The 15,550-nt window shown below is 36.8% G+C and overlaps 1 protein-coding gene across 1 annotated transcript in view; it reads left to right on the forward strand.

Moving 5' to 3' along the window:
• The window catches only part of LOC115210195 (synaptic vesicular amine transporter-like), a 37,639-nt gene extending 22,420 nt beyond the window's left edge, over nt 1-15,219 (forward strand). Inside the window, exons 10-16 of the mRNA XM_029778662.2 lie at nt 1,038-1,116; nt 1,761-1,812; nt 2,604-2,667; nt 3,708-3,827; nt 7,504-7,549; nt 11,320-11,401; nt 14,422-15,219. Coding sequence (XP_029634522.2) covers nt 1,038-1,116; nt 1,761-1,812; nt 2,604-2,667; nt 3,708-3,827; nt 7,504-7,549; nt 11,320-11,401; nt 14,422-14,487 — 509 coding nt within the window. The 3' untranslated portion in view covers nt 14,488-15,219. The remainder of the gene's footprint in view (nt 1-1,037; nt 1,117-1,760; nt 1,813-2,603; nt 2,668-3,707; nt 3,828-7,503; nt 7,550-11,319; nt 11,402-14,421) is intronic.
• The last annotated feature ends 331 nt before the right edge of the window (nt 15,220-15,550 follow it).

The raw sequence follows: 15,550 nt of genomic DNA on the forward strand, positions 1-15,550 counted from the left end.
AGATTGTATGTTTCTTTCAGTGTTAGTGTATGCGTTGTGATTCTCGTAGGTGTATTTGTATGTTTGTGTGTATATGCGTGTGTCAGTTGTACCAATGTGTACATTATTTGGACGTATGTGTGTGTGTGTGTGTACTGGTTCTTTCTTTGGAGCTGTAAGAGTTTCCCTTTGGCGAATTAGTGTTGGGTATGTATATGAGCCACTTCTTCACTACCTCCACACTCGCCAGATTTAGCGCCTTCAGATTATCATCTCTTCAGCGTCACAAAAGAGTTTGAGAGGCAAACATTATTCCAGTGAGAGGAAGTGAAAACTGTAGTGAAAAAATGGCTCAAAGAACAGTCAACAGAATTTTAGGGGGCAGGGATACATGCTCTCATTTGAAGGTGATACATGCTCTCATTGAGAGAAACGGTGACTATGTTGAAAAGTAGGGATGCGGTCCACAGAGGACCAGCTTCATTTTGATGTATGATACATGTTCCTGTGTTGGTAATTATACTTGTCCTAAACAAAATGGCACTACTTTTTTGACTCACCCTCGTATATATATGTATGTGTATGTATGTAGGCATATATGTGTGCGTGTGTATGCGTGTGTGTGTGTGTGTGTGTGTGTGTGTGTGTGTGTGTGTGTGTGCGCGTGTGTGAAGTATATTTGCCACTTAAATGTGGCTAACCAGTAAGGGTGGATGCTACTGTAGCTTGTAGCCCCTGGAGAACATCTTCTCCAGCTGGCTATTGACACACTTTCTGTGCCCTATCAGTATTTGCAAAGGGAAGCCATCCTTCCCACTTCAGGTCGACGATGGGAAGGATGACTTCCCTTTGCACATACCGATAGGACACAGAAAGTGTGTCAATAGCCAGCTGGAGAAGATGTTCTCCTGGGGCTACAAGCTACAGTAGCATCCACCCTTAGTGGTTAGCCACATTTAAGTGGCAAATATACTTCACATTGTCGTGCAGCTACTGTTCATACCTCGTTCAGAGATTTATTATTGCTTATATATATATTCGTTATTCGTTTTCTTTAGGAATCGTTGTTCTACCGACATCTGTTGGATACTTGGCTGCTGGTTTAATATTTCCTCGTCTCGTCAGATGGTTTCCTAGGTATGTAAATATATACATTTCCAACATCAAACTTTTCTTTCATTCTCTCTCTCTCCCCATACTTCTGAACTTTCTCTTCAACATGTTGTCCCTAGTAAAATTCTGCCTTTGACATTCGGGCGAATTCCGTAATTTTTACTAAGATTTCTGAAACCACAAATCAAAGTTAAAATTTAAGCAGAAACTTAAATGGAGGCTGATTAGTTAACCTCCTCTTCCAGTGAACTTATATTTTCATATTTGAACCTATGGCGGCGTCAAGCTGGTAGAATCTTTAGCACACCGGGCTTAGCGGCACTTCGGTTTGTCTTTATGTTTTGAGTTCAAATTCCGTCGAGGTTCACTTTGCCTTTCATCCTATTGGGGTCGATAAAGAAAGTACCAGTTGAGTACTGGGATCGATGTAATCGACTTACACCTTACCCCGAAACTGATGACTTTGTACCAAAATTATTATTATCATCATCATCATCATCATCATCATCATCATCATCATCATCATCATCATCATTATTATTATTATTATTATTATTATTATTACTATTTAACTCATGTATTGTTGCTTTAATCAAACAAAATCACTCCCCGTGTTTTATTGTAGAATTAATTCGTTAATTAATCCATTATATATTCATAATTTTTAGGTGGATTCAAGGTCTCGTTGGTTTGTTCTTCAGTTCCCTGTGTCTTATGGCGGTAAGTTTTATTCACATTTTTCTTCCTTTTCTGTCTGTCTTTTCCATCAATAATTACTTCACCTATCTATTCACGAATTTGTAAACAGCCGAAGAATTCCTTCGAAATCTTTTGCCCAACGCTCCAACTGTTCTGTCATTTCACTGACTTGTCTATGTTGATAACAATTGTTAACAAATGTATTTGTTTTGTCGCGAGAAATTTGCTGTCGTTTGGTTTGAACTGGTCAATGAAGATATATTTCAATGGCTGTGTGAATAATAACTGAAGCAAACATACGAACATTAACTAATATTTATTGCCAGACATAAAGACATTTTGTGTTGGCGAATTGCAATGAATGATATAAGTAATTGCTGAATGAGAGGAAAGGAAAACTGTTCTGAAAATATATAAGGCTATCTGTGTGACAACATGCGGTAGGTCCATAATTTAAACGGAATCATCTGCGCAATTCTCCGAGGCAATTTGTGGCATCAGCAGTCCGTTGGACATCTACATGACAAGGGTATAGGTACCTGAGTCAGTCAGCTGCCTTCAACACTCTGCAATTGAACACAAAAATATTTTTACAGGGGATATTCGAGAAAACCATATCACGCCACAGCCTCAGGCTGATTGGTCGATTTATAGACCAATCATGTGAAACTACGGTGGCTCACACATGGTGACTGACCGATTAGGTTTCGAATCTTTGCTGCAGTTTATTTGACTTGTTGGATTTATTTTTGTTGTTTTTTATTTCTTTTCTTCTTGTAGTCATTCTATTATTGTTCTTTCAATTCTTCCAGCTAGCCTATTCCATAACGTTTACGATGATGTTGGTGGTAACAGGATTCCTCGGTCTCGCAGTTGGTAAGTTATTGCAAAAACTTTCACCCACGTCCCCTCCTCCTCCTCCTCCTCCTCCCCTTTTAACGATTGCATTTGTAATCCTACCACCACCACCGCTACCACCACTACTATGCCTTATTTAGTTCTCGCCGTCAACGTTAGTTACAAGATGGGCCAAGTATTTGTAATATGACCCCCTATGCTGTTTTATAATATTCGATGGTGATGTTTTCCATATATATAAATGTCTTCTCAAATAGAATTGCAATTCATTTTTTAAGCTCAGACGAAGCTTTAGGGTGATGCACAAACACTCAACTATGAGTGCATAGCATCATATATCAGAAACTGCTGTAACCTAATGAAGTTCATTACATAATGTCTTGGTTCCTTGTCATACTGAGGAGAGCAGTAATATGTAATTAAATAATTTAATTTAATTTATAATTAATCTACCATGTCACTTACATGCTAATATTGCTGTTCGAAACGATCGAATGCATGTACTAAAATTCATCTTTTAAAATTTTAACATCTCTTCTCCATCTTTAATAGTCTGTTGCGTTTCTATGGGATACCTTTCCTTATTTCTTTATTGCCCACAAGGGGCTAAACATGGAGGGGACAAACAAGGACAGACAAACGGATTAAGCCGATTACATCGACCCCAGTGCGTAACTGATACTTATTTAAATGACCCCGAAAGGATGGAAGGCAAAATCGGCCTCGGCGGAATTTGAACTCAGAACGTAGCGGCAGACGAAATACCGCTAAGCATTTCGTCCGGCGTGCTAACGTTTCTGCCAGCTCGCCGCCTCCTTCATCGGATACCTTTCCATAAATTCTCATCTCATACCTTATACATATAATAATTTCATTTTCGCAAAAATCTTACGCCAATAAGCTACCAACGAAGTATGAAGAATCTTTGTTTGAAATCTCCCCTTTGGAACCCTCCAAAATAAAGGATAAATGGAACTTTACCGTTTCACACACACACACACACACACACACACACACACGTTATAACTGCAGTTGTGTTTTATTTCAAATCTTTATAGGTTTGATCAGTACATCCATGCAGCCAATATTTGCGCTTGTGGTTGACAAGCGTCACAGTGAGGTTTATGGTAACGTCTATGCTATATCTGACATGGCCGTGTGTTTATCAATGAGTTTGGGTAAGTACCACTGGAACATTCCTCCCCACGCATTCCTTTGTTTCACTACTTTACTTCTGTTTCTCTTTTCTCTTTCAAACTGATGCTTATAATATTTACATTGAGGATTTTAACAGACAATTCAATCAAAATTTCTTTGTTTATACATATAAGAGTGTGTGTGTATGTGTACAAGTGTGTGTGTTTATATATGTATTTATATATGAATATATATGTATATGTGTTTGAATACATATATTCATTGTATTTGTGTGTTGCGTGTATGTGTGTTTATATATATATATATATATATAATATATATATATATAATATATATATATATATATCTATATATATATATATATATATATATATAGCATACAAATGTATTACTTTCCAGTAAAATAAAGCCCCATAAGGGTAGAATTATTTTTCATTGTAAACTCCTTCACTGTTCTCGGTTCTGTTAACGGTTAGGCGTTCAGGCGAGTATACTGGCACTGATGTGGCAACATTTGAAATATTATCTAGGTAAATGCAACTGATGACGACTGATCAAACTTACGTTGTCAAACGTATTTGAGAGAGTCAGAAACCGGTCCTGCATTATCCGATTCTAGGTTGTCTATTTATCGAATGTTCTTCCGAGAGGTAAGACAAATTTTTCGTGTTTGTTGCACACACACGTCTTTGCTAGTAAATATGCAGTGAAGCTTTACAATAGTGTCGAATTTGTATCGATTGCTATTTTCCAGTAAATATTGGTGTCTTGTTGTACCACTCATCTGTTTTTATATGTGTATATATATATATATATATATATATATATATATGTATGTATGTATTATGTATTCATGTATACACACACACACACACACACACATATATATACATATATATCTTCGAAATGTTTCGCATAAATTTAAATGATGTGTGTATATATAGATAGATACATACATAGATACATACATACATGCACGCATACGTGTGTTTGTGTGTTGCACGCGCATGTGTGTGGATGCATATGTGTGTTTGTGTCTGTGTGTGAGAGAGCAAACGTGTATGTGTGTGTAGTGATAATCAAAGCAGAACCTGGAAACAGTTATGGAAAATGACAAATTAATCATGGAACACCTCTCATCAGCCATGGAGTCCAGAATTCGCGTAGTATCGGTGCAGTTAAATTCCACATCTTTAAATTCCATGGTGTTCCTCCTCTAGTTGCACCAGTAAGGTGATGGACTGACAAAGAAAAGCATTTGGAGTATAGAGAACAGCAACACACAAGCGAGAAATAAGTATACAGATGGACACATTTCATACTATCCTATATGTGTGTTTGTACAGGAGTGTGGGGGGTGATGTGTGTGTAGGAACAGGTATAGGTTCAGTAGCTGAGAAGCTTGCTTCCCACCCATGTGATTTGGGGTTCAGCCTTACTGCATGGTAGCGCGGGCAAGTGTTTTCAACTATGACGTGTTGCCCAAGCCTTATTCGACCTAAAATGTTTGGTCACGCAATCGCTGGCAAGACGACTGTTCAGTGTGCAGTCAAGCAGAAAGGTACCACGACGAGCATGGAAGCTATGAGCACGGACCCGGTCGAAGCTGCCTGTGAGTGCAATACAGATACCCTTTTACTCTTTTACTTGTTTCAGTCATTTGACTGTGGCCATGCTGGAGCACCGCCTTTAGTCGAGCAAATCGCCCCCAGGACTTATCATTTGTAAGCTTAATACTTATTCTATCGGTCGCTTTTGCCGAACCGCTAGATTACGGGTACGTAAACACACCAGCATTGGTTGTCAAGCACTGTTGGTGGGACAAAAACAGACACATACACACGCACACACACACACGCACGCACACACACACACACACACACACACCACACACACATACACACATATATATATATATATTTTTTTTTTTTTTTTAATTTATTATATAGAAGGAGCTTCTACAGGACTAGAACTGTTTCATTCAAGGGAAATCTTCAGGAAGCTAGTTAACAAGAATTGTATTGGCATTTATACATTTAGGCAGGTTTATAGGGGTGGTGGTGGGGGACTTTTTGGGGTAGGCATAGCGCAAAAAATCATACTTGGGGAGTGGTCAAGGAGTCAGTGGTAAATTAGATAGAAGAATAAATAAAAGAATAAAAAAAAGAATAAAAAATAAAAAAATATATAGAAGAATAGAGTTTTAGGTAAATGGAAATTCTCACTTATACCTATACACATATGTATACATATATACACACACACACACACATAATACATACACACATACATACACACACACCCATAATATATATATATATATATATATACAACATACATACATACATATATCTACACAATATATATATTATATATATATATATATATATACATATACATGTCATACATACACACATACATGCATATCCATATAACCACACACATGTATATATACACACACACGACCACACATACACATACACACAAAAATATATACATACCACACAACACATACACACATACACACACACATATCCACATCACACATGCACACACAACCACATATATGTGTGTATGTATTATGAGATATAGGGACTTGTGTTTTGTGTGTGCACGCGCGCATGTGTGTATGTGGATATGTGTGTGTATGTGTGTATGTGTATGTGTGTGTATGTATATATTTTTTGTGTGTATGTGTATGTGTGGTCGTGTGTGTGTATATATACATGTGTGGTGTATATTGTATATGCATGTATGTGTGTATGTATGTACATGTATATGTATTATATATATATATATATATATATATATATATATATATATATATATATATATATATATATTTGTGTGTGATATATGTATGTATATGTATGTGTGTGTATATATATATATATATATATATTATGGGTGTGTGTGTATGTATGTGTGTATGTATATATGTGTGGTGTGTTGTGTGTATATATGTATACCATGTGTATAGTATAAGTGAGAATTTCCTTATTTACCTAAAACTCTATTCTTCTATATATTTTTTTATTTTTTATTCTTTTTTTATTCTTTTATTTATTCTTCTATCTATTTACCACTGACTCCTTGACCACTCCCCCAAGTATGATTTTTTTGCGCTATGCCTACCCCCAAAAAGTCCCCCACCACCACCCCTATAAACCTGCCTAAATGTTAAATGCCAATACAATTCTTGTTAACTAGCTTCCTGAAAATTTCTCTTGAATGACAGTTCTAGTCCTGTAGAAGCTCCTTCTATATAATAAATTAATTTTACTCTGCTATGTATTGAGTACCTTATTTACTGTGGTTAACCCCGAATCAACCGGGACCTACATATATATATATATATATATATATATATATATATATATATATATATATACGACGGGCTTCTTCAGTTCCGTCTACCAAATCCACTCACTTTGGTCGGCCCGAGGCTATAGTAGAAGACACTTGCCCAAGGTGCCACGCAGTGGGACTGAACCCGGAACCATGTGGTTCGTAAGCAAGTTACTTACCACACAGCCACTCTTGCATGGGCAATGGTCAGTAATAGTCTTCCTCGGTCACAAGCGAATAGTTGTCGTGTGTGTGTGTGTAATTACACAAGCACTCACGCAAACTCTCTCATACACGCATGCACCAAATGTTTTACTGAGTATTGTTATCACTTTGGTTTTTTTCCAGGTCCGTTAGTTGGCGGTCCACTTGTTTATGCTTATGGATTCCAGAGGTAAATATATTTACTTTTATACTATTACAATTATTTGAATGGTAGAATTAATCCGTCACAGTTTAACACCAACACCAGGCCCCGTGATGTTCTTAGGAGAGTCCACAGTTTAGCAGAGTCCACTCTATTCTAATCATTTAAACCAGTTCTCTGATTTGAGAATCGATTCCTCCATTCCTTCCACTAATCTTGGTAGCCCTAAACGTAATCATAGAAATTGCCCTTGATCAGAAATTCTTCATCTCCTTCATGCACCATTCCTATGTGCATTTTACAATTATGGGCTGATCTCCATCTCCTCCCGTCTCTCAGACAACTGGGTCAGTCATTATCTATGACCATTGAGTATCTTCTTTATCTGTCTGACTCAGTTTCTTCTTCTTGTCTATTTCACGTTTATCACCAATGATAAAACACACCTTAACATGATCCCTAAATACATTTATATTCCCCTTAATGATTTTATAAGTCAATACAGTGTTCTACTGTGTTAGCAGTGCTATTAAATCACTTGTTGAGGTTATCCCTACAGACAGTGCTGGCTATAATTTCTATAGAACATTAGTAGAGACAACGAGTTATTTTACCATATTCATTGACAGAAAAGATGTATGGACATATAAGATGCACCCTTATTTTGGCAGCACATATTCAGGAAAAATGTTTGTAAAGCCCTAAAGCCTAGAGGAAATTTAACTTTGCATATAGGACCCATGGAGGTTGTTTACGACATTTTTGAGGAGAGAATAAGTACTTCCTATATGCCTTGGAATATGGTACCTACTTTATCTTGACTACTTCAACACATTTAATGCATTTAACTTTGTATTTTTTCTCTCAATCTACTCTTTTACTTTTACTCTTTTGCTTGTTTCAGTCATTTGACTGTGGCCATGCTGGAGCAGCGCCTTTAGTCGAGCAAATTGACCCTTGGAATTATTCTTTGTAAGCCTAGTACTTACTCTATCGGTCTCTTTTGCTGAACCGCTAAGTTACGGGGACGTAAACACTCCAGATCCGGTTGTCAGGCAATGTTGGAGGAACAAATCTGCTAAAGATCTTACAGCCTCTATTGTTCACTCGTCGTTGGCATCAAGGATGTAATATTGAGTTCTTGGCTTTTTGAGATTGTAGTTTTGGCCAATGCCAGTGTCGCATAACTGGCCCTTTAAAATCACCCTTCAGTTGTTGGGCGACATGCTGTGCTTGTGAAGCCCTGTCGAATCGAGTGAAATCGTAGCCAGTAGTATGTAAAAAGCACCATTTGAGAGCGTTGGGCCTCATGAAGGCAAACAGGTGACCAAGACCTTTGGCTATATACTGTGCTTGTGTTGACCTGTCAAGCTAAGTGAGACCATAGTCGTGGTCAATGCCAGTATCAGGTCAATGGCACTCGTGCCAGTGGCACATAAAAGCACCCACTACACTCTCGGAGTGGTTGGCATTAGGAAGGGCACCTAGCTGTAGAAACCTTGCCAAATCAGATTGGAGCCTGGTGCTGCCTCTTAGCTTGCCAGTCTTCAGTCAAACCGGCCAACCCATGCCAGCATGGAAAACGGACGTTAAACGATGATGATGATGGTGGTGGTGGTGTGGTGGTGGTGGTGGTGGTGGTGGTGGTGGTGGTGGAGGCGGTGGTGATAATAATGATGATGATGATGATGGTGGTGGTGGAGCTGGTGGTGCTGGTGGTGCTGGTGCTGGTGCTGGTGATGATGATGAGGATGATGATGATGAGGATGTCGCAGTGCAACTTTACATTCTCACTAATTACACTGAAATGTGTTGTGATCGAGATAATTGCACCAGAAATCCTTGTTTCTTCACCCATCTGTTCAGCACATTTGAGAATGCATGGCCAAGTGGTTCAAGTGTTGCACTCACGATTGCAAGACCATGGTTTCGATTCCTGGACCATGCAGTGCATTGTGTCCTTGAGCAAAACACTTTGTTTCACTTTGCTCTCCATTCACTTCCACATCTGACATGTGGCACACGGTGTACTTGTGCAGACAATGTTGAGATTTGATGGATGGGGGGGGGAGCTAAAAATACCAGATAGGCATTTGATCATTATAAACAGATCATGTGTTCAGGTTGTTCAACCAGGTCACTGACAACAAGAGAATCCATCACATTTGAAATTATAACACAAAGACCAATAGCCATCCATCATGTTTAAATAAAGGAATATTTTTAACCCTTTACCATTCAGATTTCTTTATTAAATGTAATCCATGTTTATTCACCTTGTTTGGAACTAATCGTGAATTATCTTGTAGCTTTGAAACTTCGAAGATATCATTTTTTTATTCAGTTATCCCAAAAGTTTGTGCTAATTTATAGTAGCTTACCTTTCGACTTATTTTAGAACGTAGTTGAGTCCATAAAATAGGATTTGACTACACATCCATTTAGAGCACAGTTTAAGCTATCTTTTCGTGGAAGGTGGTCTATGTTCTTATAATCTGTGTTAATTTTGTAACGCTTTAAAATGGAAGATAAGAAAGTTCATTTTTGGCAGTTGATGCTTTGGGAACCAGACAAAAATTGCTGCAGCTCAGCTGAGATGTGTTACCCCGCCATCCATATTCACCAGATATTGCTCCTTCAGATTTCCACTTATTCAGGTCTCTGCAGAATAGTCTTAATGGTAAAAATTTCGATTCCTTGGGTGACGTAGCAAGATACCTTGATGAATTATTTGCTATGAAACCACCTCAATACTGGGAAGAGGGTATTTTCAAGTTAAAGGAAAGCTGGAGACGCATTGTGCAACAAAATGGTTCATATTTGGTTGATTAAGAATGTAATGGAATCCATATTTATTGACCTTTTTTTTTCCTTTAAAAATCGGCACGAACTTTCCGGACAACCCAATATTTTTAGCATGATACTGTAGGTCATGTGTGAAAGGCCAGATCTGGCCTTTGAACATTAAAACAGGTTGAATATTTGTGTTGGATATGACTGGTTTAAATACTAAATAGTTAAAACTATGCTATGCTGTACTACGAAATATACAGTACGGTTAGATATCACTTATGAATGAGTATGACCCAGAAGCATGCACTATGCTTTTGCTAATTGTTTTAGGGACCTAAATAATTATAAGCAGATGTTGACATCCCTTCTTGGCACCCACCACTCACTTTTGATCGGTAGATCACTCAGGCTTGGACAGCTAGATGGAAGATAGGAAGAAGGGCAAGCTAACCCAGCAATTGACTGATACTTACTTTAGTGGAGCAGAGTGAAGCAACATGAAATAAGATAACATACTGTCAGATCCACAAATTGAACTCACAGTTTAATACCCTTATCTGGTTCCCGGGGGGCTTTCAGCAGAACCCACTTTGTTCTAATCTTTCAAGCCTGTTCACTGATTTGAGAAACTAGAAACACATTAATTGCAAGTTGACAGCTGTGAGCCATGTTTGGATGCTGGTTGTCAACCCGCAAGTGCTGAAGGGGAAAATCAACCATATTGATCTGACTGTTCTTGAAAGGTCTATGACAGCCATGGGCCATATGGGTCCAACTTGTTTCTACAAAGCAAAACATTTACAAAAGAAAGCATAAAAATGTAGTTTGTTGCATGATATTCCCGAAAAAAAAAAAAACAAGGCAGGATGGTCATGGGTGAAACATCTTCGATCATAGGACTGCTCAATCAGGCCTGGATTGGGGCTAAACAACAAAAATAAACAAACACTTTGAAAGATTATGAACTGCTGTTGTTTATATTTCTGTCTTTTCTTTGTTTGTAGTTTGGTCTATGGCGCTGCAATACTGGATATGGTGTGTACACCGATAACCATATTTCTCAGAGACATTCCAGGAAAGAAAAAGGTGAGTTCAAGATGACTTGCTTCATTTATTTACATTGTTGTTGTTGTTGTTACTATCATTATTATTATTATTATTATTATTATTATCATCATCATTCAGTAGTTTTATTTTTATATCGTGCTTTCACTTCACTGCCGAGCACAGCTCTGTGTGCCTTGGGTATGTGCTGTGATTTGTTGTGATGTTCTGATGGTTACTGTATGGAAAGTGTTCTGTGTAGGATGTGTGCAGTGCCTAGTAGTGCAATTTTCTGTATGTTATATGTGTTTGTAAGTCCTGGTGTTTTGTTTATGTATTTGTCTGGATATTTTTTTATCATGCCTAATGCACCTACTATGATAGGAATTGTTTCTGCTTTTAGATTCCACATTCTAGTTACCTCTATTTCCAGGTCTTTGTATTTTGAAAGTTTCTCCATTTCTTTTAGAGACACGTTTTCATCAGCTGGTATTGATACATCAATTAGAAAGCATTTTTTTTCTTCATGATCTCTGACAACTATATCTGGTCTGTTGGCCTTAATTTCTCTATCTGTGTGTATTGGTATATCCCAGAGTATGGTTGCTTTCTCGTTTTCTGTGACCTTTTCTGGTGTGTGTCTATACCATCTTTTTTCTGTTGTTATTCCATAATGTTGGCATAGCTTCCAGTGTATGTAGCTCCCAACTCAGTCGTGTCTGTGAATATATTCCTTCTTAGCCAGGACTGGGCTATAATGATATTATAATAATAATAATAATAATAATAATATAATAATAATAATATAATAATATTATTATTATTATTATTATTATCATCATCATTCAGTAGTTTTATTTTTATATCGTGCTTTCACTTCACTGCCGAGCACAGCTCTGTGTGCCTTGGGTATGTGCTGTGATTTGTTGTGATGTTCTGATGGTTATTGTATGGAAAGTGTTCTGTGTAGGATGTGTGCAGTGCCTAGTAGTGCAATTTTCTGTATGTTATATGTGTTTATAAGTCCTGGTGTTTTGTTTATGTATTTGTCTGGATATTTTTTTATCATGCCTAATGCACCTACTATGATAGGAATTGTTTCTGCTTTTAGATTCCACATTCTAGTTACCTCTATTTCCAGGTCTTTGTATTTTGAAAGTTTCTCCATTTCTTTTAGAGACACGTTGTCATCAGCTGGTATTGATACATCAATTAGAAAGCATTTTTTTCTTCATGATCTCTGACAACTATATCTGGTCTGTTGGCCTTAATTTCTCTATCTGTGTGTATTGGTATATCCCAGAGTATGGTTGCTTTCTCGTTTTCTGTGACCTTTTCTGGTGTGTGTCTATACCATCTTTTTTCTGTTGTTATTCCATAATGTTGGCATAGCTTCCAGTGTATGTAGCTCCCAACTCAGTCGTGTCTGTGAATATATTCCTTCTTAGCCAGGACTGGGCTATAATGATATTATAATAATAATAATAATAATAATAATAATAATAATAATATTATTATTATTATTATTATTATTATTATTATTATTGAATGAGAGAGCAGTGCATTGGGGTAAAATATACCTGTCTGATAAGGGTACACCAGGCACATGCATCACAACAACTACATGTGTGTGACATGGGTATCACATGTCAAGATAAGCAGTTCATGACCACACACACACACACACACACACATACATACACACACATACACACACATACACACACACACACACCACACACACACACACACACACACATACATACATGCATTGCATAGCACAGGCATGGTTGTGTGGTTGTGAAGTTTGCTTCCCAACCCTGTGGCTTCAAGTTCAGTCTCACTCCATAGCACCTTGAGCAAATATCAGCTAATGTAGACCTGAGACAAGCAAGAACTTTTCAGTGGATTTGGTAGACAGTAACTGAACAATACACACACACACACACACACACATTTATACATACATGTACATCATCATCATCATCATCATCATCGTTTAGCGTCCGTTTTCCATGCTAGCATGGGTTGGACGGTTCTACTGGGGTCTGTGAAGCCAGAAGGCTTCATCAGGCCCAGTCAAATCTGGCAGTGTTTCTACGGCTGGATGCCCTTCCTATATATATACATATGCATATATATATATAAATATGTATGTATATATGTATTTATGTATGTCTTCCATTTTTTTAATATTATAAATCTTCCACTGAGGAGGTAGCTGGTTTCCAACAAAGATACACGGTTTCATCTTTGGGAGACAAATTCACATTTGGAACTTGAGAAAGTCTTGCATATTTTTACTGTTCCACTCACAGATTGCACTTGTAATGTACAAATTAGCTGATCGATTTCTCTTTCTGAAAGTATGTCTGTATTTTTCTATGTATGGGGCTGCTTTTCTATCTACTGAAGTCACTCACAAGACATTATTTGGCTGTGGGTTGTAGCCATGTGCCTTTGAGTCTAAACTCAAAAGCACATGGCTGAGAAATGAACTTTTCAAACATTATGTGCTATGACTGCACAACATATATACATATATATATATATATATATATATATATATATATACACGAGTGTGAGGCAAAAAGTAATGCCATTTTGTTTAGGACAGGTAAAATATACCAACGCAGGAACATGTATCATGCATCAAAATGAAGCTGGTCCTCTGTGGATCGCATCCCTACTTCTCAACATTGTCACCGTTTCTCTCAATAGCAATGTTCCATATGAACACTTGTTTAGAGCTCCATGGCCAACACTTTGAACATTTGTAATGGATTACCTACTTCATTGCTAATAAAGCATACTTGATATCTCCCTTGGTGCGTGACATCGTGGCCACCCTGTTGATATCTATTAGCACTATCATCATTTTTGTTATCATTATTGTTATCATTATTGTTATATCATATTATCATTATTGCTATCATTATTATTATCATTATTGTTACCATTATTGTTGTTATATTGTTATCATCGTCATTGTCATCATCATTGTTGTTGTCATCGTTATTGTTGTTATTATTTCAGTGATTATGTCATTTTCTTTTAACCAGATCGACAACGAAAAGGCTCCATTATTGAAGGACAACGACAGTTCAGCAGGAAATCCCTCAGCATAATCTTGTGAATGCTAATAATTCTTCAAATACAGCATTTGGACCTTATATGGCAACAGAAACAAAAAAATTATGACATTATTCCAAAGACTCAAATTTTGTCTTTTGTAAATTTGAAAGAATGAAACATTCCCGATGATTGCTTAATTAATATTCTTTAATAAAGAAAATCAAGGATTTGTATATAGTAACATGTAATTTTACAACATGCCACAATCATATTCTTGAAACTGAATCTGTATACTTTCACAACATTCCTATAAACTTTGAAGAAACTTGCAAAGACAAATTCTTCTGCTGTGATAGTATTTGGCTCAAGGAACAAGTTAATTATTGGAAAGTAAAAGAACATTGAAGAGAACAAGATGGTAAACCCTTTTGATGCCAACCTGCTTGAGACTGTACCTGATTCTAATGACGGAAACTTCCTGTTTCAATCCTTTTGGTACCAAGTTGCACAAGATCACCTCGGATTATATGATACAAACTTCTTGTTTAAAAGTGATCAAAGAACCTTCCATCGAAATTTCATCCTTATTTAAGTTCCAAACACCAGCATAATAATAGCAAAGCTATTTTATCAAATTCTTTGTTATTTTCAAAATTAATTGAAATAAAAGAATTGTATTTTAGCAGGAAAATGGTAATAAAGGGGTTAAATGATCTAATCTAAAATCTTCCATCAAAATTTCATATTAAAATATGTTCCAAATACCAGCTTAATAATGACAATGTTATTTTTGTAAATTCTTCACTGTTTTGAAAATTATTTGGAACAAAGGCAGTATATTTCATTAGAAATATGGTAACGAAAGGGCTAAATCCATTGTTTTTTTGTCTGTGAAGTGTCTTCACTATTGTGAAGTTGTTTGAGTGGACAAATGTTATTGTTGGCCCTGCCATGGCAGCAGTAATTCCAGACATTATTATCAATGCAATACTCCTCCCTATTTTCCACTTTGATTTTTACTTTAATATCATCATTTCTTAACTTTTAAATCTTGGATGAATTTTTACTTTTTATTCTACCAAAAATGGTTAAAGCATTGAAATAAGCTTTTCAAGT

This window comes from Octopus sinensis, linkage group LG4 (genome assembly GCF_006345805.1).
Source record: "Octopus sinensis linkage group LG4, ASM634580v1, whole genome shotgun sequence".
Classification (NCBI taxonomy): domain Eukaryota; kingdom Metazoa; phylum Mollusca; class Cephalopoda; order Octopoda; family Octopodidae; genus Octopus; species Octopus sinensis.